Source organism: Gossypium raimondii, chromosome 8 (assembly GCF_025698545.1).
Source record: "Gossypium raimondii isolate GPD5lz chromosome 8, ASM2569854v1, whole genome shotgun sequence".
NCBI lineage: Eukaryota > Viridiplantae > Streptophyta > Magnoliopsida > Malvales > Malvaceae > Gossypium > Gossypium raimondii.
Window position 1 is genome coordinate 51,030,053 of NC_068572.1, and position 14,220 is coordinate 51,044,272.

General features: G+C 35.6%; 2 protein-coding genes across 5 annotated transcripts in view; one reads left to right on the forward strand and one right to left on the reverse strand.

The window, feature by feature from the left end:
• LOC105791984 (uncharacterized) overlaps window positions 1-8,637 on the forward strand; it is a 35,368-nt gene extending 26,731 nt beyond the window's left edge. For 3 of the 4 annotated variants that reach the window (XM_012620327.2, XM_012620326.2, XM_012620328.2), the window contains 18 exons: window positions 609-1,382; window positions 1,505-1,578; window positions 1,677-2,022; window positions 2,108-2,206; window positions 2,284-2,439; window positions 2,746-2,927; window positions 3,030-3,524; window positions 3,934-4,111; window positions 4,197-4,333; window positions 5,345-5,471; window positions 5,603-5,824; window positions 5,902-6,261; window positions 6,622-6,780; window positions 6,869-7,150; window positions 7,220-7,435; window positions 7,525-7,577; window positions 7,879-7,987; window positions 8,141-8,637. In XM_012620327.2, coding sequence (XP_012475781.1) covers window positions 609-1,382; window positions 1,505-1,578; window positions 1,677-2,022; window positions 2,108-2,206; window positions 2,284-2,439; window positions 2,746-2,927; window positions 3,030-3,524; window positions 3,934-4,111; window positions 4,197-4,333; window positions 5,345-5,471; window positions 5,603-5,824; window positions 5,902-6,261; window positions 6,622-6,780; window positions 6,869-7,150; window positions 7,220-7,435; window positions 7,525-7,577; window positions 7,879-7,987; window positions 8,141-8,485 — 4,314 coding nt within the window. In that variant the 3' untranslated portion in view covers window positions 8,486-8,637. Of the gene's footprint in view, window positions 1-608; window positions 1,383-1,504; window positions 1,579-1,676; window positions 2,023-2,107; window positions 2,207-2,283; window positions 2,440-2,745; window positions 2,928-3,029; window positions 3,525-3,933; window positions 4,112-4,196; window positions 4,334-5,344; window positions 5,472-5,602; window positions 5,825-5,894; window positions 6,262-6,621; window positions 6,781-6,868; window positions 7,151-7,219; window positions 7,436-7,524; window positions 7,578-7,878; window positions 7,988-8,140 lie in introns of those variants that run through there. The other variant, XM_052634580.1, reaches the window with a different exon arrangement.
• A 666-nt stretch (window positions 8,638-9,303) lies between these two features.
• Window positions 9,304-12,179, reverse strand: LOC105791986 (probable serine/threonine-protein kinase PBL19). Its single transcript, XM_012620329.2, has 4 exons — window positions 11,148-12,179; window positions 10,659-10,916; window positions 10,316-10,438; window positions 9,304-10,067 (listed from the first exon to the last, which is right to left on the reverse strand). Exons 1-4 carry the CDS (start codon window positions 11,499-11,501, stop codon window positions 9,633-9,635), a joined length of 1,170 nt encoding a protein of 389 aa, XP_012475783.1. The 5' UTR covers window positions 11,502-12,179; the 3' UTR covers window positions 9,304-9,632.
• Window positions 12,180-14,220: the final 2,041 nt, after the last annotated feature.

Genomic DNA, 14,220 nt, shown 5'->3' on the forward strand with positions numbered 1-14,220 from the left:
AGCTGTAAGTAGCAGTAACTCATTTTGGACCATAATTAATTTTCTTTGCTGCCTTCTCTAAATTCACATGTTAATGTGCTCATTGTTTTAAAGTGAAGGTTTTGCATAAACAAACCTCTATTTATGCTAGTATTTTGTATTATGGGCATTATGCCTCCTTCATCCTTTTCCTAAAACTTATCTACACTGAACATATTGTCCATTGTATTACACCAGGAATCTATCTTTTAAAAAATGATCACTTCATTTTTATTCATTTAATTTTACTTGTCTTGCTTTTGTCTCTAATTCCACAAACATGAGATTCATTTCTTTCTGAACCCCTTCCACTTTATATAAATTGTGCATTGATCCTGGATAATATGGTTACTAATTGCAATGGATAAACTTGTATACTTCATGCCACAGTATGTAAATATGTTTTCTGTTCAACTTTTTGATACTTGTATCTTTGTATTTATATTGTTGCACTTCTTTCATAATTACATGCTTTAAAGCCCATTCTTCCTCTAGGGCCTTGAAAATGTATTTTGAAATTTTAGGAACTACTTGAAATACTCTAAAGATGAGGTCTGATTTGGTTTTTTTATTCCTCTACAATCATGTAGGCAGCTTTTGGAGTTGAATTACCTTCGGGTTGGGATTGGCTAGATGATTGGCATCTGGATACACCATCTACTAGTACTGCTGGTGGATGGGTTCATGCTCCTGATGTAGAAAGCCTAAAATGGCCCGAGTCAGATGACTCCATAGCATCCTTGAGTTCTGTGAGGCAAAGGAGATGGATCAGGAATAGGAAACAAATATCACTTGATGCAAAGGAATTATTTGTGGCCGAATTGAAACGTGGTGATACAGTGCCTCTTCCCTTGTCAGCCTTGAGCAAGTCTAGATCATTTGTTTTCCAGTTGCGACCTTCAAATGTTGACGGTTCTAATAAGTATTCTTGGAGTTCGGTAGTTGGAAAGCCTGGTCAGCCGGAGGTTTCTGAAAAACCTAAGGGCACTTGTGAGATATATGTATCAGCTCTGACTGAGTCTGAGGAATTGCTATGCTGCACCCAGCTAGTCGAGAGCTCTTCTAATGCTTCTTCACCTAAACTGTGGTTTTGTTTGGGCATACAAGCAACGGAGATTTCAAAAGACATTCGTTCTGATCCTATCCTGGACTGGAGTCTTGTGATCAAATCCCCATTATCTATCACCAATTATCTTCCTCTTACAGCTGAATATTCTATCCTTGAGATGCGACCTAGTGGTCATTTCATTGCCTGCTCCAGAGGAATATTTCACCATGGAGGAACTGTAAATATTTACAATGCTGATATATGCAGGCCTTTATTCTTCTCACTACTTCCACAGAGAGGATGGCTACCATTACGAGTGAGATTTTAGGAAAATCCAGTAGTTTTTATATATAATGCTTATGAAAGTGCACATCAGATCTGGCTCTTTGTCATATTTCATTGTCTATTTTTCTCTCTTAACTTTTTACTGATTTACAGGAAGCTGTTCTGATATCTCATCCTCACGAAATTCCATCCAAAACAATAAGCTTAAAAAGTTCTATTTCTGGAAGGTTTATTATATTCTGGATTTTTAAAATTCGAATCTCTTGAACATGTTAAAGCTAAGTCTTCTCTGATCTAATACCCTTTATATTTATGGAATACGCAGGATAGTTCAACTCGTTATTGAACAGAATTATGACAAAGAACAAACAAATTTGTCAAAAACAATCAGAGTCTATGCTCCTTACTGGTTTTCAGTTTCCAGATGTCCATCACTTACATACAGGCTTGTTGATATCGGAGGGAAGAAAAGCACAAGGAAGATTAGGTTTCCACTTCGTGCCAAAAAGGAAAACGAAGGAATCGAGGAAATAACTGATGAGGAAATGTACAATGGTCACACAATTGCCTCTTCATTGAACTTTAATTTGTATGGCCTCTGTGTAGCAGTTACCGAGCCTAGCAACGAGCACTTTGGACCTGTTAAAGATCTTTCTCCCCTTAGTGACATGGTAGATCAAACATTAACAGTAACTTGAAGCCATATCTTATTAAAAGGATATTGTTGTTTAGCACTTACTTTTTCCTGATCAACAGGATGGCTCTGTGGATCTCTATGCTTATAATGCTGATGGCAGATGTATTCACCTTTTTGTTTCTGCAAAGCCCTGCCCTTATCAATCTGTTCCTACAAAGGTAGGAATATTTCTCAGTGCTCTACAAATTAGATGTTATCAGGAATGAAGGCGCTTCATTTGGTAAAATCTTTGTAGGTGATCACTGTCCGACCATACATGACCTTTACAAATAGAATTGGTCAGGACTTATACATTAAGTTAAGCAATGAAGATGAGCCCAATGTTCTCTGCGCATCTGATTCAAGAGTCTCCTTTGTACATTATAAGAATGATGGAATGGAGAAACTTCAGGTCAGTGGAGTGCTTTAAACCTTATATCCAATTTTGTAAACTATCTACTTCTCTTCTTTGTTTGCCTTGTTATTATGGGATAATACTTCTGCCTTTCTCACTTCATGTTTGCCTGCACTGGTTTTCTAGATTTAAACTGCACTTTTGTTTTGCCTTCTGATTCCTAAAATGATCTATAATTTTGCCAACTTGGTTTTTGAAACTATTTATTGTTATGGTTTTGGGGTTGTTGGCTTCTTCTTGTCTGCACTTTATGATGCATCAAATTTATCTTTTTTATTGAGTTGATTTATTTGAAATTTCTAGATAAGACTAGAAGATACAGAATGGTCATTTCCTGTTCAAATAGTAAAAGAGGATACTATCTCATTGGTTTTGAGGCGGCGTGATGCTACAAGGACTTTTTTGAATGTAGTAATACGTGGGTATGAAGAAGGATCACGTTTTATAGTTGTATTCCGCCTTGGATCAGCCAAAGGTCCTATCAGGCAAGTATACATTGTTTCCTAGATATTAAATATTGAGAGTTTGAGATGCGGTGCATGTTTATGTTGGTGTCTATTGACTTCTTAAAGCATATGAATAAACAGGATTGAGAACAGAACCACTGAAAAAACTATATGTATTCGCCAATCTGGATTTGGTGAGAACACATGGATAAGTTTAGGAGCTCTTTCAACTACAAATTTTTCCTGGGAAGATCCATATGGACAAAAGTTCATTGATGCTAAAATCTATGGAGATTGCGATAGCCAAATCTGGAAAATCGATTTGGAAAGGGCTGGGCAATTTTCTGAAGGTGAAGGAGAATTCGGAATGCAGTTGCATGTTTTTGAAATAGGTAATATCAAAGTTGTTAGATTCACAGATGATTGGACGTGGAAGTTAAGTTCACATGAAGATAGAAGGTCTCTGACAGCTGCTGGAGAGCCACAGATTGATGTCACACCAATAGAAATCATCATTGAGTTAGGAGTTGTTGGGGTTTCTGTTGTGGACCACATGCCAAGAGAGCTCTTTTACTTGTACCTGGACAGACTCTTCATTTCATATTCTACAGGCTATGATGGTGGAACAACCAGCAGGTAAGAGCTTCTAGGCATGATGTTGTAGTCTTCAGCTGTTTGGAAGTTTTTGTTCTTGGTTATTGTACAGTACTGCTGGTGACGCACAGAATTTAGACTATGTCCTCCTTTACATTTTTATCACTGATATTTGAGCTGGATTAGTTTTAAAATCTCTTGTTTTTCTCACTTCAAATGCCTATTCGTGTGCTGTACTCTTGTTTTATAAATAGGAACAGTCTGGTGTATTATATGATTTGACTTAAATTAACACCCCTTCCCCAGACTTTGCTATTTCATTCAGCCTTCATTGAAAACAATATTTTGCAAATATCTGCTAGGTCTTGGGACTTACACATCCATCTTCCATCGGTTATCTTTCTTGGAGCTTCAGATGAATAAGCTAATAAATTCTATTCCTTTTTGCTAGGTTCAAGCTCATATTGGGCTATTTGCAGATTGACAACCAGCTTCCTCTAACTTTAATGCCAGTGCTATTGGCACCTGAGCAGATGAGTGATATTCATCATCCTGTATTTAAGATGACTATCACAATGCGAAATGTGAACTCTGATGGGGTTCAAGTGTATCCATATGTCTATATACGGGTAATGCTCTATTTGTATGATGCTTAGCATTTTGGTACACTATGTTGTTTTAGATGATAATGTAATTGATCATATTCTATTATAGGTGACTGACAAGTCTTGGAGGCTTAATGTTCATGAGCCAATCATATGGGCAATAGTTGATTTCTATAACAATCTTCAGCTAGATCACATCCCCCAAAGTTCAAGTGTCACTCAAGTTGACCCAGAGATACGTGTTGAGTAAGACTAATATTTAACGTCTTTACAGTTAGGAATTTCTAATGTTAAAAATTCAGGAAGAGGGTTTCAGGACTATGCATGGAAGCCAACAATGTTGGCTAGGTTGATGCCTTAATAGAATTTACCTATATGACTATTCCTTGTTCATTATCACTGGAGAGGAAAATAGCATAAAGTTATTGACAGTTTTTCTGATGCATGACTCAGTTTCTATAACTCCTTTCCTATTGTACACCTTTTTATGTCTGTGGCTATATATTCTCCTGGATGATGCATGCAAGTGTATGTGCACACTAGACACATATATCTGCTAGTGCTACTTGCTGCTTTAATGCATACAATTAGTTTTCTATATCCAAGTTGACTTGACTTTGTTAAATACTTAAGTTATTCTCTTAGGGTCTATTTTCTTCATCATCCATGTTTTTGGAAGTGTAGACTATATTCTCATGTGTAATAGCTATGAAGTATTGTTCAACTTTAGCATGCGAATATAATTGCATCAAAGAAACTATTGTGCAGCAGTATATGGTTTTGATTATGATATGTGAGTGCTGTTGCATTCCTTCTTTCCATTTTATTGACTAAATGAACTTTGATAAGATTCTCTGAAATCTTTATAAGCAAAATAGCTGGAGATACATTGATAATGTGCTCAGCTAACCTTTAAAAGGAATTCACTTTTTTTTTTTCAATTTGACTATGACGCATCCAAGCCCAGCAGTAGTTTGTTTTAGAATGCCATTATGCTCAACTTGATTCACTCGAATTCCATGCACAAATATTGTACAAGGACAAACATTTTATCCAATGCTAGTTCTAGTATTACTAGATTTTCTCCTTCAATGAGAAGTGTTCAGATGCCACTGATTTCTTTTCTTTTTTTTCCTTTTTTCTGGTTGAGTGGGATTCATCTTCATCATCAAATATTCAACTTAGTTGAAGAAAATATCATTTAGGGATTTGAAAGCTAGCTGTAATGATGATCTTTCCCTCTTCTGATCTTTTCAGCCTCATAGATGTCTCAGAAGTAAGGTTGAAAGTTTCTTTGGAGACAGCACCAGCTCAGAGACCTCAAGGAGTTCTTGGTGTATGGAGTCCTATACTTTCTGCTATCGGAAATGCATTTAAAATTCAGGTCACTGATCATTACATTACTTAATATTGCAATGTTTCTGCCTGCTAAAACAGCATGTAGTGCACTGAGTAGGAGGCAGTCTACAGACATTGTAAATATCAGGCTACTGACCATTGAGCCTTTTATTATAGGTGCATCTGAGGAGGGTGATGAGGAAAGACAGATTCATGCGGAGAAGTTCCATACTTCCTGCAATTGAAAACCGTATTTGGAGAGACTTGATTCATAACCCTCTTCATTTGTTATTTTCAGTAGATGTACTTGGTATGACTAGTTCAACCTTGGCTTCTCTGAGTAAAGGATTTGCAGAGCTTTCAACCGATGGACAGTTTCTGCAATTGCGCTCAAAGCAGGTAAGTCATTCTTTTTCATTTTGTAAATAATTGGCATTGAAAATAATTGAGAATTGAACTCTAACCCCAGATTTTAGGTAACGTCAAGGAGAATCACTGGAGTAGGTGATGGAATTATTCAAGGAACAGAAGCTCTTGCACAGGGTGTTGCTTTTGGGGTGTCTGGAATTGTGAGGAAACCAGTGGAAAGTACCAGACAGAATGGTTTCATGGGACTTGCTCATGGAATTGGGCGTGCTTGCCTAGGATTCATCGTTCAACCTGTCAGTGGAGCATTAGATTTCTTCTCATTGACCGTCGGTGGAATTGAAGCTAGTTGTTCCAAGTGTTTGGAGGCTTTGAATAACAGAAGCACCTTCCAGAGAATTAGAAACCCCCGAGCTATTCATTCTGATGGTATTCTTAGAGAGTACTCTGAGAAAGAAGCTGCTGGTCAGGTACCTTATAACCTTTTCGAGATGAAAATCATTGTTACTCAGATGTTTCTGCTTAGAGCAAACAATCGTTTTGCATTTTGTTGCTGTTTTTAGTTATGAATGAAATGTGTAACCATTGACCATCCAATCCAACATTCATTGAAGCTGATGATTTTCCAACCTAAAAGAAATTGGTAGAATATGGAAAGACCCAGTTGAGTCACTATAAACTGTTATTTAACGGATGTGGGATAACACCACTGCTCTCACATGCCAGGCAAATACTACCAACAAAAGCAGATAGGTCTCGTCCATGGACAAGAAACAATAGAAAATCTGTGAATTGACTATTTTCTTTTTCTTTTTTTTTTTCGGGGGCAGATGGTCCTTTATCTGGCAGAAGCAAGTCGACGTTTTGGCTGTACTGAAATTTTTAAAGAGCCTTCTAAATTTGCTTGGTCTGATTATTATGAAGAGCATTTTATTGTACCATACCAAAAGATACTTTTGGTGACCAATAAGCGAGTTACGCTATTGCAGGTGAGTGAAGGGTGCTTGAGCTACGACACTACCCGCATAAAAAAAAATCAGCTGATTTTCTTATGCCATCGTTTCTTGTTGTTTGCAGTGTTCATCTCTCGACAAGATGGATAAAAAACCTTGCAAGATCATATGGGATGTGCCATGGGAGGAGCTAATGGCACTGGAGTTGGCAAAAGCAGGCAGTCATCTGCCTTCTTGCCTGCTCCTGCATCTTAAGAATTTTAGGAGATCAGAAGCTTTTGTTCGAGTTATAAAATGTAATGTTGAAGAAGTTGAGGGAACAGAACCGCAAGCTGTTCAGATCTGTTCAGTAGTGCGTAAGATGTGGAGAATGCATCAATCTGACCTGAAGAGCATTGTGCCAAAGGTTGGTACTTCGTATAGATCTTTATACTTTCAAGATGTCATGTAAACAAACAAGATTTTGATTGTGCAGGTTTCTTCAAGCCATAGGCATCTACATTTCTCTTGGAGTGAGACTGATAAGAAAGCACCACATGCCATGAAGAAATCCATCATTAAATCAGGAGAGTTCTCTTCATCAAGTTCTGCATCTGATGGAATAAAAATTATCAAACACAGTATGAACTTTTTGAAGATATGGAGCAGCGAGAGAGAATTGAAAGGTCGATGTACATTATGTAGAAAACAGGTGCTTTATTCTATGTCATGCATTTCTTGTTTCACTGTAGATCACTTCATTACTTTATTTTAGCTTAAATAGTTTATTTTGTCTATTAGGTAGCAGATGATGGTGGAGTATGTAGCATTTGGAGGCCCATTTGTCCGGACGGGTAATTACAAAGTTCTTTGTGCTCTTTTCTGACTTGTCTTAGATTTGAACATATGACAGCTTAAAAGCTAAAAACTAGTCATTGAAATTATAAATCCAGCTATCAGAAACTTAGTTGTAACAAGATCACTCAATAACAACATAAAAAATAATATCTATTTATTTTTATTTATATTAAGAAATATGGACTACTGAACCGACCTTGGATCTCAAACTTTTCATCCTAATCATCACCTTAAATTGCCAAATACAGTTATTTTTACATAAATCTTGGAGTGGGATCATGCTTTTCTTTCCTTCAGGTATGTGTCCATTGGTGACATAGCTCGTGTAGGGAGTCATCCTCCTAATGTTGCTGCTGTTTACCGAAACACTGACAAGCTATTTGCACTTCCAGTAGGTTATGACCTGGTAAGACAGAGCAAAGTCATTACGAAATTTAATATTTACACTAGCTTTGTGTTTTAGGGCTTGGAGTTGATAAATATCTTAATCTTTTTTGTCTGGAAGATATTTATGCCAGTGTAGTATTTTGAAAATGGAGTTAATATTGAGTCTCTGCAGGTATGGAGGAATTGTCTAGATGACTACACCACTCCGGTCTCTATTTGGTATCCGCGAGCACCTGATGGATTCTTCTCCCTGGGATGTGTAGCTGTGGCGGGTTTTGAAGAGCCAGAAGCTGATTTGGTACGTTGTGTGGCTGAAACAGTTGCAGAGGAGACAACATTTGAGGAGCAGAAGGTATGGTGTGCTCCAGAATCATATCCGTGGGGTTGTCATGTATACCAAGTCCAAAGTGACGCACTTCATTTTGTTGCTCTAAGAGAAACTAAGGAAGAATCCAACTGGAAACCCTCAAGGGTTCGTGATGATTTCCAGTCTCCACGATCATCAGAATCTCAGTGAAGTTTGGTATTGGTCGAAAACAGAATGTGAAGAAACTTTTTTGATGTGCTATGATTTTGTATCATTATAGAGTGAAATATTCATTTACCTTTTTAGGTTTTTGAAAACATTAGAATCTAAAATTTTGGAAAATAGCTCATTTTGTTGGTCAACTGTACCATCTAAACTAGAATTGCCTTTTTCTTATCCATCCATGAACTCCGCAAATAAACCCTACATATAGAGATGCCAACTTCTTGAAATTACTTCAACACTATTAGATAACTCCAAATTAGAAGTTTTAAACTAATAAAATAGCCTTAATCCATTGTTTGGGTTGAACTTAGCAACACATCGGGGTTCTGAACTTTTTTTTTTATCTAATTAATCTTGGAATTAGACAATTGTTTTCACATTAAAGCTTGAACTGTTTTTTTGTCTAAATTAGCTCAACTTTGTCGAGGAAATATGAAGACTAAATTAGACCAAAAAAAAGGTTCAAGCTTTAATCTAGGAAATTGATAAGTTCAAAGATTAATTTAAACATACGAAATATTCAAGTCCCAAGGTGAAAATAATTTTCAAGTTCGGGGACTAACTTGGATAAAAATAGTCGAGCATAAAAATTATCGCCAAGTTTAGCCCAAAAATGTGAAATATTGATTTTATCGCATATTAATTTATAGTCTTTTTCATTTATAAAGAGATTAAATAGAATTTTTTTTATTTTTAGGGGCCAAAGTTAATCTTCCCTTATATTAATTTATAAGAACTAAAACTGTAACTTTCGGGGCAAGGCCCTGCTTATATGGACAAGTATATAATAGTATTTATATATCTTTAAAAGTTAATGATATGGTACTATTTTTATTAGTATCTAAAAATCGTATGGCAATTCAATTCATAACAACTTTAACAATCGCTATTGTTATAATTTACAAACCAATAATTCTAGATCCTATAAATCTCGCCATTTTAGGTACCGCCTCTTCCATGTTGTATCCACAAATTATATACTAGCGGTAAAAAAATATGTATGCAAAGAAGCCTCATCCTTCAACTCATCTCTGGATTAAAATCCTTTAAGCTGCGCATCTCATGCTAAACACGGGTATATCCACCATTTCAAACCAGTCCAACCAAATCAAATACACGTTCTATACCAACCTTATTTGGATCTTCGCCTTGTGCCATTCCTAGATGAAGATGGACCGGCAGAGTTGTTGACCGAGGAGGAGCTTGCCTCTTCTAATTCTTGTATCACTTGCTTCAAGCTCTCTACCACTTGACTCATCGCCGGTCTTTCTTTCGCGTTTTTGTTTAGGCAGCTATTAGCTAACTTCCCCACTTTTTGAGCCGCATTGAGAGAATAATTGTTCCTAAGTCGAGGGTCTATTATCATGCTGAATCGTTTACTGTCAGGAGGGAACTGTTTCACCCAGTCTAGAAGCTTCTGTTCCGATGTCGGGAGGTTTCTTTCCACTGTTCGTCTCCCTGTGAGGATCTCATAAAGTACCACTCCGAATGTCCATATATCGCTTTGGATTGTGAGGTGGCCGGTTTCAACGTACTCTGGGGCAGCATAGCCATAAGTTCCATACACCTTTTATGAAAAAGCAAACGAGACTTAATGTCAAACACCTTAATTCAACAAATGTATGAAATGCAACATGCTTCTCAAATCAAAACTATTGAAAATGCAACTCCGACCAAATGAGGAAACAAATGCAGCTGGAATATAAGTGGATATAGTGCAACAGTTTAAGATGCTGAAGGTCAGCAGATAGTGGAGGGTAGAGCCAACCAACATGGCTGCAATGCATGAAATACTGTACTCTGATATGTTCTTACCCCTGTTGATACATGAGTACGATCGCCCGTCGGCCCTTCCCTTGCAAGACCAAAATCTGAGAGCTTTGGCCTAAAATTTTCATCCAACAGCACATTCGAAGATTTGAAATCTCGATATATCACCTGTTCAAATAACACAAAAAGATAAAGAGTATGATCCTTAAACAAAGAAATAACCAATGCCAGTCATTAGTTGTAACAGATATTGTAGCAAATTCTTCAAATCTTCCCTTTCCTACCTACCTCTGCTCAAATTCTTACATTTTTCTCTCTCCTACCAAACAAGTCTTAATGTCATAATTTTCCATGTTTTTTTTATCATTTGAATAAAAGAAGATTGTACCTTGACTTCCAATCCCTCATGTAGATAAGCCAGTCCTTCAGCTACACCAAGCATAATCTCTAATCTCATTTTCCAAGGCAACGTGGATGTACTATTAAAAAGATGATCTTCCAAACTCCGATTAGGCATGTATTCGTACACCAACATCCTCTGTATCCCTCGTTCGCCATCTACCGAACAATACCCTATAAGTTTTACTAGGTTCGGATGACTAACCACACCAAGAAATTGAATCTCCGCAAGCCATTCCTTGTGACCCTAAAAAGTTCATGACAATATCATAAGATTCATAAACTAGTTCTACAAATAAATTCCAAAGATTTCAGTATAACCAGCCAATATTAAACAGTGCACAATATATCGCAACCTTAAATAATCCCTTTCTATGTTGTAGCAGGGGTCAATTCTTCAAACATTCAGGAAAGAAAGGTCATATTGTAAAAGGCAACTTATAGGGTATAAACGAAGAAATAGGTGTAGAGTAAGTACCTGCAAACCATGGGCGTTGAGCTTCTTAACAGCAACAACAATAGGATCACCTCGACCACTGAGAGACTTAATTGTTCCCTTATAAACACTCCCAAAACCACCCTCTCCGATCTTTAACTTCCTGTTGAAACAGTTAGTTGCGTCCCTCAACTCGTCTAAAGAGAAAACTCTCAAATTATGCTTTTTCTCTTTATACAACTCCGGTATAGTCCTTGGAGATGGCAAAGATTTCGTTGTTCGACTCAGTGCTGGGTTATCCGATGATTCACTTTGGTTCCTCAACTCAGGAGCAGATCTTGTTTCTCTTTTCTTGCTCTTTGATTTGTCTTTGCCGAATATTGAAAAACACTTCATTTCTATCTTTTAAAAAAAAAAATACCCAAAACGAAAAATTCTCCTCAAAATCGTCGCATAAAACTGCAGTCTTTTCCTCACATCCAGATAGAAAAATATGAACTTTGAACAAGGAAAATAAGACCCTTACGAGCAACAAGAGAAAGGGAAAAAAATCGAAGCAACGGAAGAATGACGAAGGAAAAGTAAAATATATATAAGTGATGAAGCAACGAAGAAGACAATTGAATAGCTGGAGTGAAACAAAAGCAGAACCCAGCTAAAAAGACTGAAATTTTAACCAAAACAGGGGTACAGAGCAATGAAAAATGCCAAAACCCAGACAAGAAACGGTAAAAAAGAACACAGATGGGAAAAATACTGTTGTACGACACCTGACCAGACACCTCCCTTGGAATAAGGGTAGAAAAATGGGCGTGTTTTAAACGATGAAAATCAAGGCAATGAAAAGGATGGGAGATGAGAAACGAGACCCAGTTTGACAAAACAAAACAATAGACGGTAGTAAAATTATAAACAAACAGACGTATCCTCAATCTATATTTTTCTGCATTCACATTGACGACAGTCCCTTGTTGGATACCGCGAAGTTGTTTTGATTGGAAATAATCTTATTGACATTTTCCTGTTTTTGTTTTTGTGTGGCATTGCAGCAATCCCACGCATAAAGGTGTGTGCACACCAAACATAGGCAAAATGGTTTTTGTAGAAAAAGAAAGCAAAATGGTCTACGTTGTTGTTAGTGAAGACAACTGGATAATGCAAAGGGCAGAAATTTCACACTCGAGTAGTTCCCTTTCACATGGGACAACTTTATGCTAGCTTTTCTATAACATGACGTCACCTTCATTAAATTGAAGTTGGGAAAATAGACTCTGATAAATAAAAAAACCATTCTTTAAATGAAACTTAAATGGGACAAGAGTGGGGCAGAGGATGAGAAGAACAAGTGCTCAACGGGTAAAGGAGAGTTGAAAATAAAATTTCCTTTTCTATTATTTGGGAGGATATTAAAGGGAGCTCGTGCTAGTGTTATGTGACAAGTCGTTACAAAAGGGTTATCATTAAAGAGCACTTGTAGAATGTGTTGGACATGCACTATGATATAAGGCCGTTACATTTAGGTGAGATTCAATGGTCTTCACACGTGTGTTAATGCTTAAGGAATGTTAACACATAAAAAGTAATTGTCTATAAAAGCATTTGCCAAGTGGATGGACTACCTAAGTTTTTCAGAGGGAAGCGAGTGGTCCTAGTTCATTGTTGAGAATAAGGTCCAGTCACTAAAACGTCTAAGCGGAGTTTTTGAATGTCTTATTATATTGACACATGTCTAAGTCTAGAGATGATATAACAATATTTTTTAATAATTTAAAAATTTATTAAATTAGATAGCTTCAAATTATATATATATATTAAAATTCTAAAATGAATGAATAATTAAGTGGACTTTTATATAATTTTTTTCTTTCATTTACAACATGAGTATCACATATATAAATACCACATAATCTAGTATACTATAACAAAGTAAGCTTACATTTTAAGACCACTTTAGTCCGCATGCCTCTCAAAACTTGTAAACAAACCATTTTAATATTATTATTTAAAATGGAAGAAGTGTATGAATGTCCTTTAAAGAGGTGGGTTTACATTTCACAATTCTAAACAAACCCTCCTATTATTCTTTTTATAAAATAAAAATAAAACTAAAAGAGTATAGAGTTTGAATCAAATAATACATTTAATTATGTAATTTATTTAATTGAAATTTATAATTTTATTGTTTAATTAATATAATATTGTTATGAATATTTTATTGAGCAAGATAAGTTTTGATGTATTTTAAATTAAAATAGATATTTACTTCATTTATATTTCTTATGTTTATAAAATACGTTTTTTTCTTACTCTCTTTCTATTTATTTTACAACAAATACAGAATTATTAAATTATTCTTATTATAAAATTTATACAATACATTTAATTGGGATATATTGATACAAAATTGGGGTTATTAGGAACATTACAATGCTCAACAATCGAGGAAGCCTCAAGATCTTCCTTTGTTCATTAATCACTTTTATTACCAAAAAAATATTCATGTAGATTCTAAATTAGAGAGTATATAAATCTTATGAAAATGATTAACATTGGAAACAGTACTAAAATGAAAAAGTGATTATATAACTTCACTTACACTTGTTACAACTTTATAATTATGATGATCACATTCTTCTCACATTCATAATATGCTTAATTAACATATTTTTGCTCTTTATTCTAGATATGGATGCTACTAAATTTAATGTTTATTTGTCTATTTTTATGTAGGTGCAATACATGTCAAAGAGATTTTAGATTTTAGGATCATTGTATGTTAAAATTATTTTTATTTATATTAAAACATTATTTATGAATATATCTTATTAGGAGTTTAATTATTGTTAGTCTTTTTTTTAATTAGATAACTACTTAATTTTATTTAAAAGATATTAACTAGTGTTAGTAAAATGGGGTTTGATTCAGCTTTATAGCTGAGAAGCAAGGACCCAGGGGGACTTCTGATTTAGGGGGAATTCCTTTTCTTACGTTTCGTTGGTGGACTTCTCCACCATAGTTTATTTTCTTTTCAACATTCAATAGAAGCTTTCTTCTCTTTCTTTTTCTTTACCAAAGCTTCTTCTTCTTCTTCTTTAATTCAACTCGTAATTGTTGT